Source organism: Sturnus vulgaris, chromosome 4 (assembly GCF_052056855.1).
Source record: "Sturnus vulgaris isolate bStuVul1 chromosome 4, bStuVul1.hap1, whole genome shotgun sequence".
Classification (NCBI taxonomy): Eukaryota; Metazoa; Chordata; class Aves; order Passeriformes; family Sturnidae; genus Sturnus; species Sturnus vulgaris.
In genome coordinates this window covers 29,437,800-29,454,776 of record NC_142246.1, presented here as the reverse complement: position 1 = coordinate 29,454,776, position 16,977 = coordinate 29,437,800, and the positions used below count along the sequence as shown (strand labels likewise).

The 16,977-nt window shown below is 38.1% G+C and overlaps 1 protein-coding gene across 3 annotated transcripts in view; it reads left to right on the top strand.

Annotated features, from left to right (window-relative positions):
* MTUS1 (microtubule associated scaffold protein 1) overlaps positions 1 to 16,977 on the top strand; it is a 113,185-nt gene that overhangs the window by 29,599 nt on the left and 66,609 nt on the right. For 2 of the 3 annotated variants that reach the window (XM_088163437.1, XM_088163436.1), the window contains exons 2-3: positions 3,170 to 5,324; positions 7,505 to 7,700. In XM_088163437.1, coding sequence (XP_088019563.1) covers positions 3,351 to 5,324; positions 7,505 to 7,700 — 2,170 coding nt within the window. In that variant the 5' untranslated portion in view covers positions 3,170 to 3,350. Of the gene's footprint in view, positions 1 to 708; positions 833 to 3,169; positions 5,325 to 7,504; positions 7,701 to 16,977 lie in introns of all 3 variants that reach the window. The other variant, XM_014873458.2, reaches the window with a different exon arrangement.

Sequence of the window (16,977 nt, the reverse complement as noted above, 5' to 3'; positions counted from 1 at the left end):
ATTCCTCAAGTCACTAGTTGCCAGGAACAGTGTGTTCTCAGTGAGGGCAACTGTTGTGTCTGTGTGTCTGCTACTGACCCCCCCATGGAGGAAATGCTGGGCTGAGGTTAGTTTTTCACTCAGCCTTCTATGGCAAATCTAAAGCTAATGAATTTCCCATCACCAGGAAGTGTTTTCATAAGCTTAATGAACATAATGTTACATGGGGAGTTACAGAATGTCAATTCTTTAAGGAATAATGTTGAACACGTCTAGGTTAGTTTTTTAAATACCATAGCAGATCCTTAGCAATGCCTCTCTTTTTATGCAGGATGCTTTCAGGACTCTAAATGTGGATGTGAAACTGTATTTGAAGTTGGTTTACTTGTTCATGAAAGTATTGATTACTGTAGTGAAGGTTTGTTTTAACAATAGTTGAATTATTAATTTATTTCTGCATGTTCTCTGACTATGTGACAGTCCAGAGCACTTAGTAAACAGACTTATGTTTGTATGTATATTTATACCTTGATATGTGCAACTTTAATGTGCTTCCTCATTTCTCTACTTAGTATCAAAACTACTTTTTATTTTTTTAGAGCTTCTTCAGCATCAGTTGGATCAAACTTACTTAGCTACCTGTGTTGTTTCAAATTTTGGCATTATTAGCTACATATACTGTAAGGTAACACACCATTATTGAAATTCTTGGGATTTTATTCTTGCCAGGTCTTGATGTATTGAAGCTGCCTATTTTCTGCAGAAAGAAATGTCTTGGAAGAGTTAAGACTTCTGGTTTGATCTGAGCTACTGCTGAATCAAAATGAAATCTTAACTTTTGTTGCATGACTAGGTGAGTAAGCTGTGTTGACTAGTATCCAGACAAGTAGAAACAAGTTTTAATGTGTCAAAACAACAGCAAAAGCAAAGTTTGCAAATATTTCTCAGCAGTTGATTCTGTGATTGACTTAAACTAATGGAAAATTATTCAGAACAGATTCTTGCCCTGCCTTCAGGGAAGACTTTTTTTTTTTTTAAGAACTCTTCAATCTGCCTGAAGTTTCCTAACTGGAGGTGAAAGTGAGAGTACTACAGTTGTTTATGCTTCTTTAGGGATTGAATAATAGTGGGTAAGCAAAAGATCTAGATCAGCCTTGAGGAACCAGATGTTTTATCTAGACAAGCCATTTCATCTTGGGGATGGGAGGGGGGCAGATGAAGGTGTGCTGTCTGATCTTGATAGCTTTTGTCTCCTTGTTTCATGGTCTTTTTTACCTTCAGTCTGAGTCAGATGTTCTAAGTACCATGTAAAGACAAGGTTGTGGGCCAGAAGCCAATCTGTGTTTGGTTCAGAGTGAGCAGACAAATTCTTGCAGTTCTACAATAGTCTTACTTTGGGTGCTGCTTTTTTGTACTCAAAACTGTTTATGGGCCCTGCAGCTTTATACTTTTCATTAGTATGATAAAGGCTTTATTTTGAATGTAGTTACTCAAGCTGTGTTTCCAGCTGAAGAAAGTAAGGTTTAAGGAAAAAGGGAATTTTGAATAATGCGAGAACTTCCCTTTTACTGCTTAGTATGCTGGCTTCATTTTATGCTTTCGGAAGTATTTGTGCATAAGAGTTTGTTTTCTTTCCCCTGCTGTGGTTTCCAGAATGGCTTATATGGTTTTTGTGAGGACTTAAACTGATTTGTTAAAGAACAAATCAAGAGTTACTTCTCTTCTCAGAACAAACTTGTTTCCCAAAGCACTCTTTGATTCCTCTACGAAAATATGATTACAAAATTATTCTTCAGTGTGTCTGATCAACATTGCTATACCAGAAATCTATTATTAGTATTATTAATATTATTAGCATATTTTCTAGTCTTGTTACAGCTGTCTTGTATTGCATCCAGTATTGTCACTGTAGTTAAAACAGTGAAATAATTTCAGACTTTAATATAAATCTTATGATTATGAATATGAGTTATTATTATGATGATGAATTATGAGTTTTTCTGCCCACCATCCATACTTAATCCTGATGTACATGTCCTGCTGCCTCAAATTTCAAATATGTCATTACATCAGTATCCTTGTTTGAGGACACCACACTCTGATGTCTGCATTTTTGTCTAAACACTACAGACCTGTTCACTCATTGTTTTTGATGACAAGTGTCCTCCTTCCTGCTCTTTGATTGGAGAGTACAATCTGCCATTCCAGACAGGTGAAGGTGTTCAACAGGTGTTCATTTTCCTCATGGGAAGCTGACCTTTGTCCAGGAATGCATTTTCAGCCAGATTGCCTTGTCGGATCCAGTGAACTTCTTCCCACCTATTCAGGTTTTATTGCTCTGAAAGTGAGACTCCTTGTGGCCCCACCCACTGCAACCATATGTTATAAATCTGAAGTTATTCCTACCTCTGGTCTCGTTTCTGGTACTAGGAGCCTTTCATATGAAGTGCTACAGAGGTCATCCTGCTGCTTTGGACAGTTTGATCTTCTCTCATGCACATGCTTGTGGTTTTGGTACTTGGGTGCAGTCTTAGTGCTTGTTAGGAACTTGTCTGTATCTTGCAAGGGCTCTCTGCTGTTTTTTTGTTTGTGAATCTCCACATCCTGTGTGGTCAGTTGTCCTCCATCATCTGTCCATGTCAATCCTGCCTCTTCACCTTTCTGTAGGGTTTTGGGTGAAGATATATGGCTCTGCTCTGCTGGAGAGGACATTGGAGTTGTTCTGTCATTGGCTAATCTCGTGTCATCTTTACAGAAGATGGAGACAGTTAACTGCTATGGAATTGTTTTCCAGTGACTCTGAAGGGATCCCATGTGCATATACAGTTGGCTGCCCCGCCAACATGGGGGCAGTGTACTGCTGTAGCCCCAGAGCTGATCACAAACCTCCCTCTTTTCTCTTTATTTCAACTCAGATGTCTTAAATAACCCTTTCATAATATTCAGCTGCCTCTGCCATGCATTGCTGCCACAAAGGACAGGAAAAAGGCCTTCAATGCAAAGAAAAAATGGTCTCTGGGGTTGTTACTGTTCTGCATCAAGGGATGAGGAACAAAGTTTTTCTTCACTGAGATATTTGAGTGTTGCTTCTGTGTTGCTGCTCTGATGTCTGAAGACTAGGGACTTAGCAATGCTTACTGTCTTAAAATCCTGGTTTGCCTAACTTTTAAAAATTTCTTTTTAATTCCAGAACATTTGAATCTTCTTGGGAAACATGAAAACAAAGAACTGCTTTTTAAATATCTTTCAAAACAATTGACACATTCCAGGGAAAAGCAGTTGGTTTTTTTTTCTGTAAAGTTCAGAAGAATCTGCATTCTCTGAGATTTTAAAGAATTATAAAATGAAAACGGTTTAAGTTAGCCTTCAAAATGAATGTTGGGAATGATGACAAAGCAAAAAATGGCTTGAAGTCTTCCTTACTTATAAGGGATGAAAATGGAAATAGCTATGCATGTGACAGAGGTACACCTTCCTCAAAGAATTGTGCTGACAAGATACATGATAATTCAGCTGACCAAAATACAGTGGCTGAGCATGAAGGTGATGCCATTTTTGAAAATAATGACTTCAGAAGTCTTTTAAACAAGCAGTGTTTTGAAGTACTTGGTCTGCAGAAGATACCTGGTGAATACAGCTGTACAGGAGCTCCAATGGGAGATACGGATGCTGCATGCAAGTCTTCTGTGACTCAACAGACTTGTATGTGTCCTTTGAACTGTGGCTTGGAAGCATCAACAAGCTTAGTGAAAGGTGATTTTGCTACGTCAAAAACTCAAAATCAGAGTATCAAACACTTAGTGCCTTACAGTCAGACTGACTCTAAGTCTGTGCAAACTCTTCCTGCTTCAGAGCAGAACATGCAGTCCCTGAAAAATGACAGGGCATGCTGCCAGCTGAGCACATTGGATGTTACTAATGTTACAGCTGAAAATCTGAGAACTGATCAAAATGATGACATGCATCTCGGGGAAACATTCATCTCTTCTGAAGTATGTATCAGAGAGAAATTTGATAGAACCAGCTCAGAAGAAACACCTAATTTCATCTCTGCAGATGTTGAACACTATCAAAAAAACACTATTGAGACTGATAAAGACTCACAGGAAACAGCAGCACAGCCGGTAGAACTACCTGCTGGATGTATAGATCCTTATAAGCAAGATGCACTATCACCATGCATTAATATTAATGAAGATGACCAAGTGAAATCCTTGCAGATTACTCCTTACCATGATGAAACTGGGAATTCCCATGCTGAAACATGCATGGATAGTCTTGTAAATAGTGTGCACCTTCTCCCAGTAGATCAGATCAAAGGAGAACAAGTATCAAACAAAACTAGCGAACCTTTAACCAAAGAACAAAGTATCTCTGGAAATGCTGCTTTTCAGAATATGCACAACATTCCTTCTGTATCTTGCAGTGTTCCAAAATTAAAGAAGACTGAGCTGAAATGCGAAGCAACTTTTGTTGTCTTCAGTCCAACAGCTGACAGAAGCGATTCATCTCTATGTACTTCAACTCCTAAAGAACAATCAAAAAATAGGACTTTTTCTGTTTCAGCTTTGGAAGAGCTTGGAAACAAGTCTTCTAGACTAAAACCAAGTGAAGCATTTGTAGGAGGACATAATAGAAGGTCTGGGCTTAAAGCTAGTTCAGATCAAACTACAAGAAAACCAATGGGCAGGTCTCCTATTGCATCAACAATAACCAAAGCAAAGAAATCAGAGATAGTTAGTTTTCCCAAACCTAATTTTAAAAATGTTAAGCCAAAGGTTATGTCTAGACCTGTGCTACAGCCAAGAGACAGTGCAGCATTAAAACAGTCTCCCAAGTCCCCTCAACTATCATCTATCTCCTCACCTTCAAGGGTTGGTTCCCCAAGGCAATTGTCCTCCTCTATAAAAGTGCTGAAAAAAACAGTAGATCTAGCTAAAGATACTAAGGTGGAATTGCCTGCAAATAAGCCCCACAAGCTACATGTTAACAAACACCTCTTCACTAGCCAAGTCGGACATGCCACAGCACATCCCAGAAACGCTTCCCACAAGGTTTCAAAAACACCTGTGTTAAAGCAAAGTCCGCAAGACACTGACAAAGCAAGCACTACCCATCCAGCGTGCTCCTTGGCTTCTGCTGTGCTTCCAGCATCTGGGGAGAACTCGAAAGAGATGCTAAATGATAAAATGGAAAGTTCAGACTCCTTAATGATGCCTTGTACTCAAAACATCAACCTGACCAAAGGTGAAAAAGAGCAAAGCAGCAACATGGGAGTGCTTCTGGAAGCAACATTGGTGAAAGATGTGGCAAATGAAACATTCGATGTGCACTCTGTTCCTCTGGTAAGTTTTTTTGCTTTCATACTTACTTGTATATACATGTGCAAAAAAGGAAATTCAGTGTTGCACAGTGTGGAAATTGTGGTATGGGTTCGGTGTCTACAAATGTAACTGTAGTGCTCATTTCTACATGGAGTCTCTCCCTGGTAAGGACAGTGAAGAAGTATTGCTTTACAGATTGGTTGCAGTTGGCCTCAACCGCAATTTATTGTTTCCACCTTCATCTTATTCCATAACGCAATTTTTTTAGTAAAGTCTTTTTAAGACAATACAGTTTGTAAGATGCCTAATAAAAGCAAGCAAGTCTTAATTTAGTCAACCTTGTAAAATTGCCTAGCATAACTTGGTGAGGTTTTCTAAATACAGTTTTTAATGTACTTTTTTTTCTAGAAAGATTATTCTAGTGGTGCTGTAACTTGAAATAGACATTAGAGATAAATTGCTGTTTTCAGTAGTTTCTTTTCTTTGAAAATGTGCTTTAGAACTAAGTAGACTTTTTGAATTAGTTATGTAAATGTTGTGCATATATTAACAGTAACATTCAGTCACACAAAACCCAGAGACCAGTAGGTTGGTGGCACATTTTATTTTTAACACCTTAATTTCACTGTCTCCTTTATATAATTTGGGAGTTTATTTATTTGAACTAGAGCTAGGACTAATTAAAATAGTTGGGAGTAGTCAGGAAATACTTCTCTTGCAGAGGGCATATACCTGGTTTTAGGCAGTCAGCCAGCTGGAAGGTGCAAACTTCCTGGCCGGGAGGTATGCGTGCACTGGTTGGTTGGGAAATATTTTGGGATGAGTCAGCTGCCTGTCAGGAGAAACATGCTGCTTTCAAATGCAAAAAGGTTGAAAGAAAAAGAGCAGGGGGAAAGAAGGGAAGAGTATTGGGGTTGGATTGACCAGGATTTCAGGAGGTGCAGTAGGGACACAAAATAGGAGTCTTGGTGCTTTTTAGAGTCTGTCCTGTTGCTGGCTTGTGGGTTCAACAGCTTATGTTAAATTGGTGAAATGGAGGCAGCAGCTGTTATTGGTAAAACTGTCATTTTCTGAATTTTTGACAGGCCTTACTAATTTGCCAGAAAAATTCCAGTGAAGATCAGTATATGGGGGAAGCTACTTAGATGATTTTTGAAACATTGCACAAAAAATAAGAAATATTATTTATTAGAGTTATAAATTAACTTGAAAATCTAAGTAAGCATGAAAGCAAGGATGGTCTGTTTTAATTCTACAGTCTTTAAGAGTTGGCATTCTTTATCAGTCCCTACTTTTGGTATGAAGTGTTTTAATTAATTCCATTGCCAAAAAGGAAAACTTTGTGATTTTAATTGTTCTGCTTGCACCTGGAGAAGCAATAGAGAAATTTCTATAAAATGTGCAGTAGACAAATCAGCTGGTCTAAACTTAAGAAGTTTTCTTCAGTGGAAAAGTACAGATTAACATCTGAAAACGAAGATGAGGATTGTAGTAAAAAATGGAAAGTTCTGTACCCTGACTGAATTGCTGCAATCAGCTTGAGTCACAGAAAGGCACATGAAGAGCTGAACTGTAAAGTGTGTCTTTATAGACTTGACAGGAGTGGCTGTGAACTAAAGGCTGTATAATCTGGAGGAAGAATTCTGTGTGAAACATGAATGTTTCATACATATAAACCAGTTGTTTTAAACCTGTCCTGTTTGTTTTATCTATGGCACCTCAGTGTAAAGGATTTTAAGCTGTTGTGATATAAGACCTAGACCAGGAAACTATTACAATGACTGTGACATTTCAGGTAGTACAGGACAACTAAATTCTCAGGGCATTAATAGGTGCTGTTTGTTGGTTAAAATCTTGAGATAAGGTATAGTCACGTAATTGAGTGGCTTAATTAGAGTTTGGGGAGGAAGAGGAAGAAATTCTGATGTAAAATGACCTCTGTAACCTCTTTTTAGTGTGTTGGTCATTACTAGTGATTAGCTTCAAACTAATAGGTTTGCATTGCTGAAAGCCATTCAGGAGATTGTTATTGAGGTTCTGAACTGCAGATGTGGACAACGGGATAAAGATTAAGCATGTTTCCCATGTTGGTGGCCAGTATTCCATTACAGATGCTGCAGAGGGAGATCTTTCATTTCTCACAGTGGTGGTGTGTGGGTTGAATTGTTGGCTTTTTGGTTTCTGTTTTTTTCTTAAAACAGATGCCTTCTGTGAAAGATGGAATAACACAAGGGAAAAACATACCAAAGAAAGACCAAATCACACTACGAAGTGTATTAACTCCCAAGGTTAAAACGGTGCCATCTGTGTCGACCTTGAAGAGAGGATGTGAAAATAAAACTATCAGCACTATTAAAACACCTTCTCACAAAGAAGTTCTTTTGTCATCAAGCTCTGGTAAGAGAATTTTTCACTGGAATATTACCACTTAACCAGTTTCTTAAAATTAAGGTATCATACTTAATGTACTTTTCTGACAACTTTTAGGGCTGGTACAGAGCTATAGGTCAGTGCTGAATATAGTACTGTCAAAATTGTGAATTGCTAATACAGGGGCAAAAAAAAAAAAGGCAGGTTACAACTCATAGTTATAAAATCTCATTGTGCAAGGAGTTTGTTTAGGAGGATGTGGTGGTATTAGAAAAATCAATATTAAATATTATTTATATTTGGTTATATTATAATATTTTGTGAAATTACAAATAAAATTGCTTGAAAGAGGAGAAAATAGAGTTCTGAGGTACAACTCTCTTGTGATAAGCAGCTGTGTGCTATCCCAATGGGAATGAGTCCTTATTTCAGGACATAGCATATTTTGTTCAACCTAATTTTAGTATAGCTCTGTAGTTTCTAGAAAGGGGAGAACATAGTTGAAGGTGAGACTACTGCTTGAGCTGCTAATTAAACTCGGACTTTTTAATAGTAAGGGCAGGGATGAATCTCTCATCTGGTCTGTAGACTGCTGTTCAAATCTCATGACTAGAAACTACATTCTGTAACTGTATGATGGGGATTCAGAAGTACTCTGGTAGGTTATGTGCTGGGTTTTTTTAACCAAGTGTGGCAATCTAACTAGTTGCAAAGGTAGCCTGTCTATGAATGACTACACTACAATGCACTGTAATTTGGAAAGAACACACCCAGTTATACCTAGTAAAACCTGTTCCTTTTCTTTCTTTTTTAACCCACTCAATCTAAGATTATAAAACAGTAAAAAATACTCCTCTTAATTACATATAGGTGGTGAAGTGTGATAAAATCTCTATCTGTATTCCTTTAGGATTAGAATCTCTCAAAGAAAGTGGGTATAGGCTATTCTCCCACTAGAGGCTTGCTTATGTGAGGCACTTGCTCAGTGAACCAGGCACCATCTTATAGGCTGACAGTTTCTTGGAGAACTCATCACCCCTTTAAATACCAACCTAGAGCTTTCCTGTCTGTAATTATGGCCTTAGAAGAAGAGAGATGGATATAACATAGAGTTTTCCTTTAGGTTATTAATCCAGGTAAGATTTATGTTACTGTCACTAGAAAGAAATGTAAGCATAGGTGAGTTATAGGACTAACTTCTTCCCTTCAGGAAAAAAAAAATTATCTTCAGAAGAAACAGATGTCATTTGCTGTTGAAAATAAAAACATTTACTCTCCAGATTTTTTTTTTATAAGGTAAACCTGTCACTCCTTAACTAATTGATGTATGTTGAAATTTTGGTGTTCAGTAGAATATTTTCCAGATTTCTCCTGCTTGAAAAAGGCTGCTTAAACTAAAAGCATGAAGCAACACTTTAACATTTCAAACTTGTGGTGTAATTTGGTAAAACTGGAACTTTAATACTGTGCATGAGAAGAAATTTGTTTTCTCCATGCTCTTTCCCCAGTCCCCTGTTCCTAGCACATATTAGCCTTCATCTTGCTTACGCAGTTTTTTGGTGCTACACAGTAGGATATGATGCATTCAGCTGTATCAGGTTAACTTCCCCATCCCTTACAAAGGGAGTTTTTCAACATGTGTCCTTGCTCCTGGTAAACCTTGTACTGATGCAAATCAGAGGATAGGATTATGGGGTGGGATATGGGACAAAGTAGGAGTTATTTGGGATTGCTGCTAAACCACCACAGTATTATGCAACCACACCTTTCAGGTAAAACCATATCTACTGCTGCTTACCCCTTCTGTTTTTAGCATTTTTGAAGTAGAACTGTGCATGCACTTTTTGTGATGAAATGGCAGTTTGTAAACCAAACCCAGTTACCTGTTCAGGCTAAAGCATTCCTGACAGGAATAATTATTTTTTCCAGTGGAGTAATTTGAACACTTTGGTATTGAACTTCAGCCAGATAAATAATTCAGTAGCTATACAGTTGTTTGCTGTCAGGATTTTGTCAGACTACAGACAGGGTAGCTAAATCCAGAAAGGAAAGGACTTCTGAAGGTCACCTAGTCCAGCCCCTGCTGCCTATAACTGGGTCAGTACTGAATTCAGACTAGGTTGTTCAGTCATTTGTCAAGCTGAGTTTTAAAAATGTCCAAATCCTAGTGAACTTTTTCTTCCTGAGGTACTAACATATATGCAGCTATTAACCAGTTACTGATAGTATTTGGATCATTGGGCAGCAAGAGAAGTTTGTGTAGTTGAACCTATTAAATACTCTGAACAAGAGAAATGATAGTATAGCTCTGTGTCAGCTGTCACGTGTGTATGGTGAGGGACAGAAGTGATGCATCTGTCCAAAATGTACTAGTGTGTGTATTTTCCTAGAATAATCAAGAGCTTGTGAGGATTGTAGTCACACAATGGCTGTTAAAGAAATGAAAAAAAAAAAAAAAAAGCCATATATAAAACACCAGTTATAAGATCCTTGGAACTTGTCAGGAGTTGAGATTTTTTTTTTTCCACTTCTAATACTTAAGTACTCGGTGCTAACATACTAACCCTATAGAAAGCATTTCTTCTCAGGAAATTTCCTGATTCTTACCTGAACAGAAGACAGTAGAAGGAGAGCAGAACTCATATCCCTAACACTGTATTTTTGTGAGCATATTAGGCTAGAAATAACTATATATTTATTTCAAAATAGTTGCTGAGCTTTGTTCACCAGTATTGGTGTATCTTAGCTGGAACTTGAAGTTTTGCTGAATTAGAAATAGGTTCTCTAATACCTTGATCCAGTGTAGCAAAGTGATTTGAGAAATGGTGAAGCCCCATTTCTGCAACTGTGACCAGATTTCCAGATTTGTTGCAAGCTAGATGCCTCAAAATTATTTCTGTTAATTATTCATCTCTTTCTTCATAAGAGGTGCTGACATACTCTCTCTAAGACAAAAATCTTAATTCTCCACAGGTGACTTTTCCATGGTGGTGTGTGTAGGTTTTTGTGGTACTGGCTGGCAGGCTATATGTCTTTTGCTGTTTGTTTTCTGTTAATGAAAACATTTATTAGAATTCAAGACAGAGAATAACATGTTTGACTTACCCATTTTTACTGGAAGGGATATATAATTTTGGAGCCCTGGTAGAGGACTTCGTTTCATGGGAACAAAAACAAGTTGCTTTGATTTTGAAACTAGTTCAGAGAGAGCCTTCTAATTTGGATGTGCCATAGCCAGTGTGTAGGAGTAATGGCCTGATAACAATTGAGGTGTTATGGCTTGTGAAGAGTCCTGTCTTTGCCTCAGTTGAAGGGAGGAGTTGAAGGAAATTGTAGAAGCCAGGGAGCTTTGGTGTTTCCATGGAACATCACTCCAGCATTTTCTGCTATTGCACCTGCCCCAGCAGCTGTATTTTACCACCTGTGGAGTTGAACAAAAGCACTGTGACAGTTTGAGCCACAGGAAATTATTTGAACAGCATCAAATAGGAAACTAAATGATTTACAGTAAGTCTAAAAATGTATATGCTCACCAGTGCCTTTTTTACCTTCTTTTGCTGACTACAACCTACCTGAAATTATGTAAGGGAGAGGAGCTTTACCTGCAAGTAAGACTTCTGATCTGCTGTAATTTCATTTCCACTTTGCCATAAAATGACACCATTATTTTAAATTATTTCTCACATTGTTGTTGATGTCTTCGCTGTGTCAAGATGAGAGCCCTGTCAAGCCTTGTTTGTAATTGAAACTTCGGGAATCTGAAAGTGTCAGTAATAGTGTTGCTCTGCTTACCGTTTAAGACTTGCAGAAATCAGTGGGAACCATGTAAATAATCTGTGTAACAAAAATGTCTCTTGCTATCTGGTGGGGGGGGGGGTTTAACATTTCAGGTACCCTTTTGTCTCTGATTTAAGTCACTGATGTCCCTTCAGCAGTATAGGGGCCCTGTGTTTTACTTATTTCTATTAATAGAATCCAATGGTCACTCCCTTTTTCTCTTGATGGTATTTTCATAGCATTTAACAAGACCAATAAAAACTTGGGTACAGAGAAGCTTTAAAGTATTAATTCTTTGTTTCCTTAAAGGTGTTTTTGAACAAGTGAGACCTTTCCCTTATGACAAGTTGACCGTATTGAAGGACTTTTCCTGCAATTGCCAGAAGCTTGGGAAAAATAATTTCCCGAATTCTATAGAAAATATGTGTATGCATGTTTAGTGATACTTTGAAATACTGATTTTCTTTTTAGTTCATAATTGCTAGATTCCTGCAGTTGAATTTTGGCTTGATCATATATTAAATGTGTGATTGAGAGAAGCTTCCATAGTTAAAACCAGAACAGGCAGTGACAGATTAAGACTCGGTTTGTTACTGAGTGTTATTACTGTTTATTGGACAAAGAAAGGCTTCTCAAATGGAAAATTCAAACCAGATGGTTTCAGTCAGTTTTCATACAGCTGGAGACATATATAAACTTGGTAATTCAGGACTTCTTGGTATAGCCTTTCACAATACTAGTGAAGCAGGACCAAAACAATTTAGTTCCACTAAGCATTCCCCTAGTCCTTGAGTCTTTGTTCTGACACTGACCTAGGAGCCAACCCAAATATAGTAACTGAAAATAATTTCTCAGCTTGTATCATTCCTGTTATTTACCATGTGACTCTTAAACCTGGATTGACATACTACCAAGAGGAAACAAAATATTTAAAAGACAAACGTAACTTCCAGGTTCTCTGGATTGAAACAGTTGTGACTTTACTTGAAATCCTAGAACAGACCATCACTTGTAAAGGTGTTCATATATTTTCTCATAAACAAGTCTGGAATGCACCAGGGTCTACAAATAAGGCTTAAAATATAATTCCAGACAGTCTTTTTACACTTTTCTTTTACAGAGCAGCCAGCTTCTTTTATGGATCCTAAAAGCAGGTTCCTTATACACTAACTCACCCAAGATGATTTTTCATCTATCTTAGTCCAGATTACTGGGTTTCAGTCTCCTTTGCAGTCTCCTTTTCTTTAATATATCTGTACTAAGTAAAGCCTGTGTTGAAAGTGAACTTAAAACTTGCATGTTTCCCTTCAGAAGCATAGGAAGGAGGAAACTAGTACATGGGTCTCCACAGAACAAAAGATCTGTAGTCCATAGTATGACACGAAGCTTGTCTATGATCCTTTTTTGGTCATCTTAATCCAGACATCTCCATTGCATAGTGACTCTGTATCTCATAAGGAGTTCTCTAAACTGACAAAAAACTTACTCTGTGTATCCAAAAGTACTTTTGTCCAGGTGATGAGTTTATAAGACTTTAGAAAACAGTGTTAATTGTGAGGGCCTGGGAGCCTTGCTGTTTATTGTTTCTCCAGTCGCTTGAGTTAGACTTGCCTGGTAATGTTTCCAGTCTACTTTGCCCTCACTTCCTGGATATCCTCAGCAGGAATGGTTTTCTGGAAGCTGCCTGGAACAATATATTTAGTTGTGCCGAGTACTGACAGGTAGACTCCTTCCCCAGGTGTTGATCATTCAGCTACAAAATGGTCAGTTCACAATTTGAAGCCAGAAAGGAGCCATAAAATGATGTAATCTGAACATAGCCTTTGTCAATTTGCTTTTAGCATTGGCTACGTACACTAGCAGAAAACTTGCTATAACTTTGACACCTGTTTTCTTTTGACACTTTCCATTAACAAGGAACTCTTCCTGTGAGATAGGTTCTGCTTGTGTTTTTGCAAGCCTTTCATAGGGTTCACCATAAAAACAAATTTTGGAGTAAAATACTTCTTATTTAGCTTTGGAAGTCAAGTTGACCATGAGAAACAAGTAAAAGTGGAAGGGCTTTTGTTTGTGAGGTAGTATGGGATCTGTTGCTATGAATGATTTAAAAGCAAGGTGGTTTATTTATCTCTGGGTGATTTGGATGTGGCTCTCTGAGTTTTGAAGGGATGGGGGAGAAGAGGCAGAGGGAGTTGGAAATATTGGAGTTCATGGGTAATTCAGATAATCTGCTGGCTTTCAAAAAGGGCCTTTCATCCTGTCGGCTTTGTTTAAGGTGCTGTCAGTGACCACAGTTAGGGAAATAATTTTTTCACATATGTTCCCAGACTTTTTACAGGCAATTTCGTGACTAGCCCCACGGAAGTTTTAGTATATTGTACCTGTACGAGGAAGCATGATCGTACTTGCAGACACTGATTCTAACAGTCAGCATATTGACACTGTCAGAAATGTGGATATATCTATAAGAATATTCTCCTTTAGGAGAGAGGTGTGCATTACTTCCCTGCAGGGGAATTTCTTGGTGCCTAGTCATTTACTTGCAAGGACATGCTGGTGTGTCTTCAAATAACTGCTTACCTTCACTGCTTAGTTCTGAATTCTCTCAGGGTAAGGGTAAAGGAGGAGGGAAATATGCATAATTGTCTTCCAGAAGAAATTTGTATTTGTTTTGCTACAGCTGACTTCTCCTTTCATTCAAGGAATACATGAAGTCTGCAACAGAAAACTTAAAAGATTTTAGATAACATGAATTCTAAAGCTACAATATAAGTAAAAATAACATCAGTGCCCAACATGAAGGGTATGTTGTATGGAGAACTGGACAATAATGAAAAGCATGATTGGATGGGGTTGGTGGCTTTCTTTTGCCTCAACTTACCTTGCAGTAAATTGATTTGACTTCTTGTACCCAGCACTCCTAAACAGACAGAACTTTACCATAGCTATGTTAAAGCTAGTGGTTAGGATTGGATTGTTTAAGTCAGCATGCAGCCTATGACAGTCTCCTGGCAAAACCTGTGTGGGCAAGCTTTGCCACTACTGTGCCTGGGAAGCTGGGGTAAAACTGTCTGCTGTCCAGAGACAAACTTCCTGGGGTCATAGGAGGTGGCAGCATGACTGTGCAGACATGGGCTCTGATGGGGCTGCTCTAGTTCAGCCTACAAAAGGTAAAACCTAAAACGGACTAAATCCAGGCAGGCATCATTATGGGCAGACAGGAGGTGAGAGAGCAAGTGTGAGCTCACATTTGAGGCCAGGGAAGAGAAGAGCTATTTCTAGGTGCTGGAGGGGTCACAGTGCAAGTGCTTGAAGGGAAGATGAGGAAGGAGCAGTCTCTGATTCTCTCTGATAACTGAGAAGAAAGCTGCCATTTCAAAACTGGACCAGATAGGAAGGGAAGAAAGTGAAATTGAATAGTAGGCATACACGAGACCCTTTCTCTTCTAACTGAAAACACCTTACTCTTCTGATGTTAGGATCATTTGAGGAAAGAAAAAGGGTTGTTTTGGTTGTTGGTAACTGCTGATAAATGCTCTGTAGTAGTGATGATCCGTTCTCCATTTTAGTCCAATAATGTTTAGGTGCAAGGGCAAGAACATGTGAATACATACCTGCATGGCTGCTGACACCCTAAGTATATTTTTGGCACTAGCTTACTGCTTGTTCCTTGCTACCTGTCTGAGGATTATAGGGGAATGGGAAGAATGCTGTGCAAGTCTGTATCAATGGAGAATTGAATCTTGCCTTAGTATATAAACTGTTCTCTGACCAGTTGTTACCTGCTAAACAAGTAAATTTCTCTCCTATGAATATTTCAAGACCCAGAAATAACTTGATATTCCCTGTTTTTGTCCATGTTTATGTTGAACCTCTGAGCATTCATAGCAACGTAATGTAACTGTGTCCTGCCTTTTTTGTAAGTTTGGTAGTAATTTGAGATTTTAAAAGGGAGAGATAATTAGAAAGGCTTTACCTTTGGTTACAGCATGCTTTGTAATTCTTTCTTCCTTCCTTGAAGGAACACTGATACATGTATAGCATAATAGATAGTATAGTTAATAATGCTGAATGGCTAATCAGGCAAACTGGGGAGCTTGCAGCCATCAGAAAACTGTATTGCTACTGCTTTACACCGTTTAAAACGGCAACCATAAGCACTCTTACATGTTAAGATCTGTCTGCTGGAAACAATGCCAAAGTCCAGTTTGTTTTCCCATTATTTACTCACACTTTTCAATAGATGCCAAAAAATAGCATATTTTCTTGAAGGTTTACCTCCCTGTGCTTTATCAAGACGTTGTACTATAGGCTTAGACAGGGCTTTTTCACCAGGTAAGAAGTTTAGCATTTTTAAAACAGAACCCTTTGGATTTTTAAGCTTGCAGGGAAAATCAGAAATGCATGAAGCAAAAATCCAAAATTCAACATTTTCAAGTGATTAGGCATTTAAGGGCCAAACTATTAGTGTTAGCCTTAGGTTTAAATAAAAGCAGCAACAACAGATAGTATCCTTCAAAAAACTTCTTGCACTTAGTGTGCCCGAAGTTTGTGTTTGGAAAAGGCTTCCAACCACTCATTTCCAGCTGTCGTGTAGCAGTTGCTCAGTGTTCAGCTCTAGATGTAAAAAGTGTTGAAATGGTGGACATGAAATTTCAGAATTTGTGAATACATATTTGGCTTTACAGTTCTCCTTACGTCAACCTTCTGTCAATGGGTGCTATTTAAAGGAAGCTTTAACTTTTTCTTGACAATAAACACCTATGATGGATTTATATGGAAGGATGATTATTTGAGTAAGGATATGAAAGCTGACTTCAGAGCGTCTTGAAGAATGAGCTTTGTTCTTTGCTTATTTCTGTTGCAGTACAAGAGAGACTTTAACATAGTTCAAGTAACATGGTTGTTGCATGGAGACTTTTCTAAGGAATTGCCAACTCATTAGTTCACTGTAGAGGAATGTGGTATTTCTGGTATCCCACTTCAGTGACTAGATTAAATAACTGATGAAAGCCTGTTACTTTGATGCTACTGCTTGTTGTCTTTATAATAATGGTTGACTAAATATCCTGCTTTTATGCTCATTTCCAATGCTTTTGTTTGTATTCCATCTCTTCCTGCTTCTGTCTTCAAAACCTTTACACTTAATTCTGTGTAACTCCTTTCTTGGGGAATGGTATTTATGAAAAACCTTTAAAACCATTAGTTGAAGTAATACCTAGAGTAGTTACTTAATGATCTTATGCCATGACTTAAATTCTCCCGAGCTGAGCTTTTGAAAAACGTATTTGAGTGCTTGAGTAATTACTTCAATAGAAGCATTATAGGAAACTACCAGGAAGCAGAAAAACTAAGAGAAAAGGTCATTTGTTTGACCTACTTTTGAAACTGGACATCCTAGAGATTGCTGTGCTCACTGGATGGGTTTGAGTTCAGAGCACTGCCACATTCCAGCCTCTGCATAGAAGTTGGGCTTGCTGCAGATCATGTATAGGGAACATGTTGTACTAGATTTTGATCCCTCTTG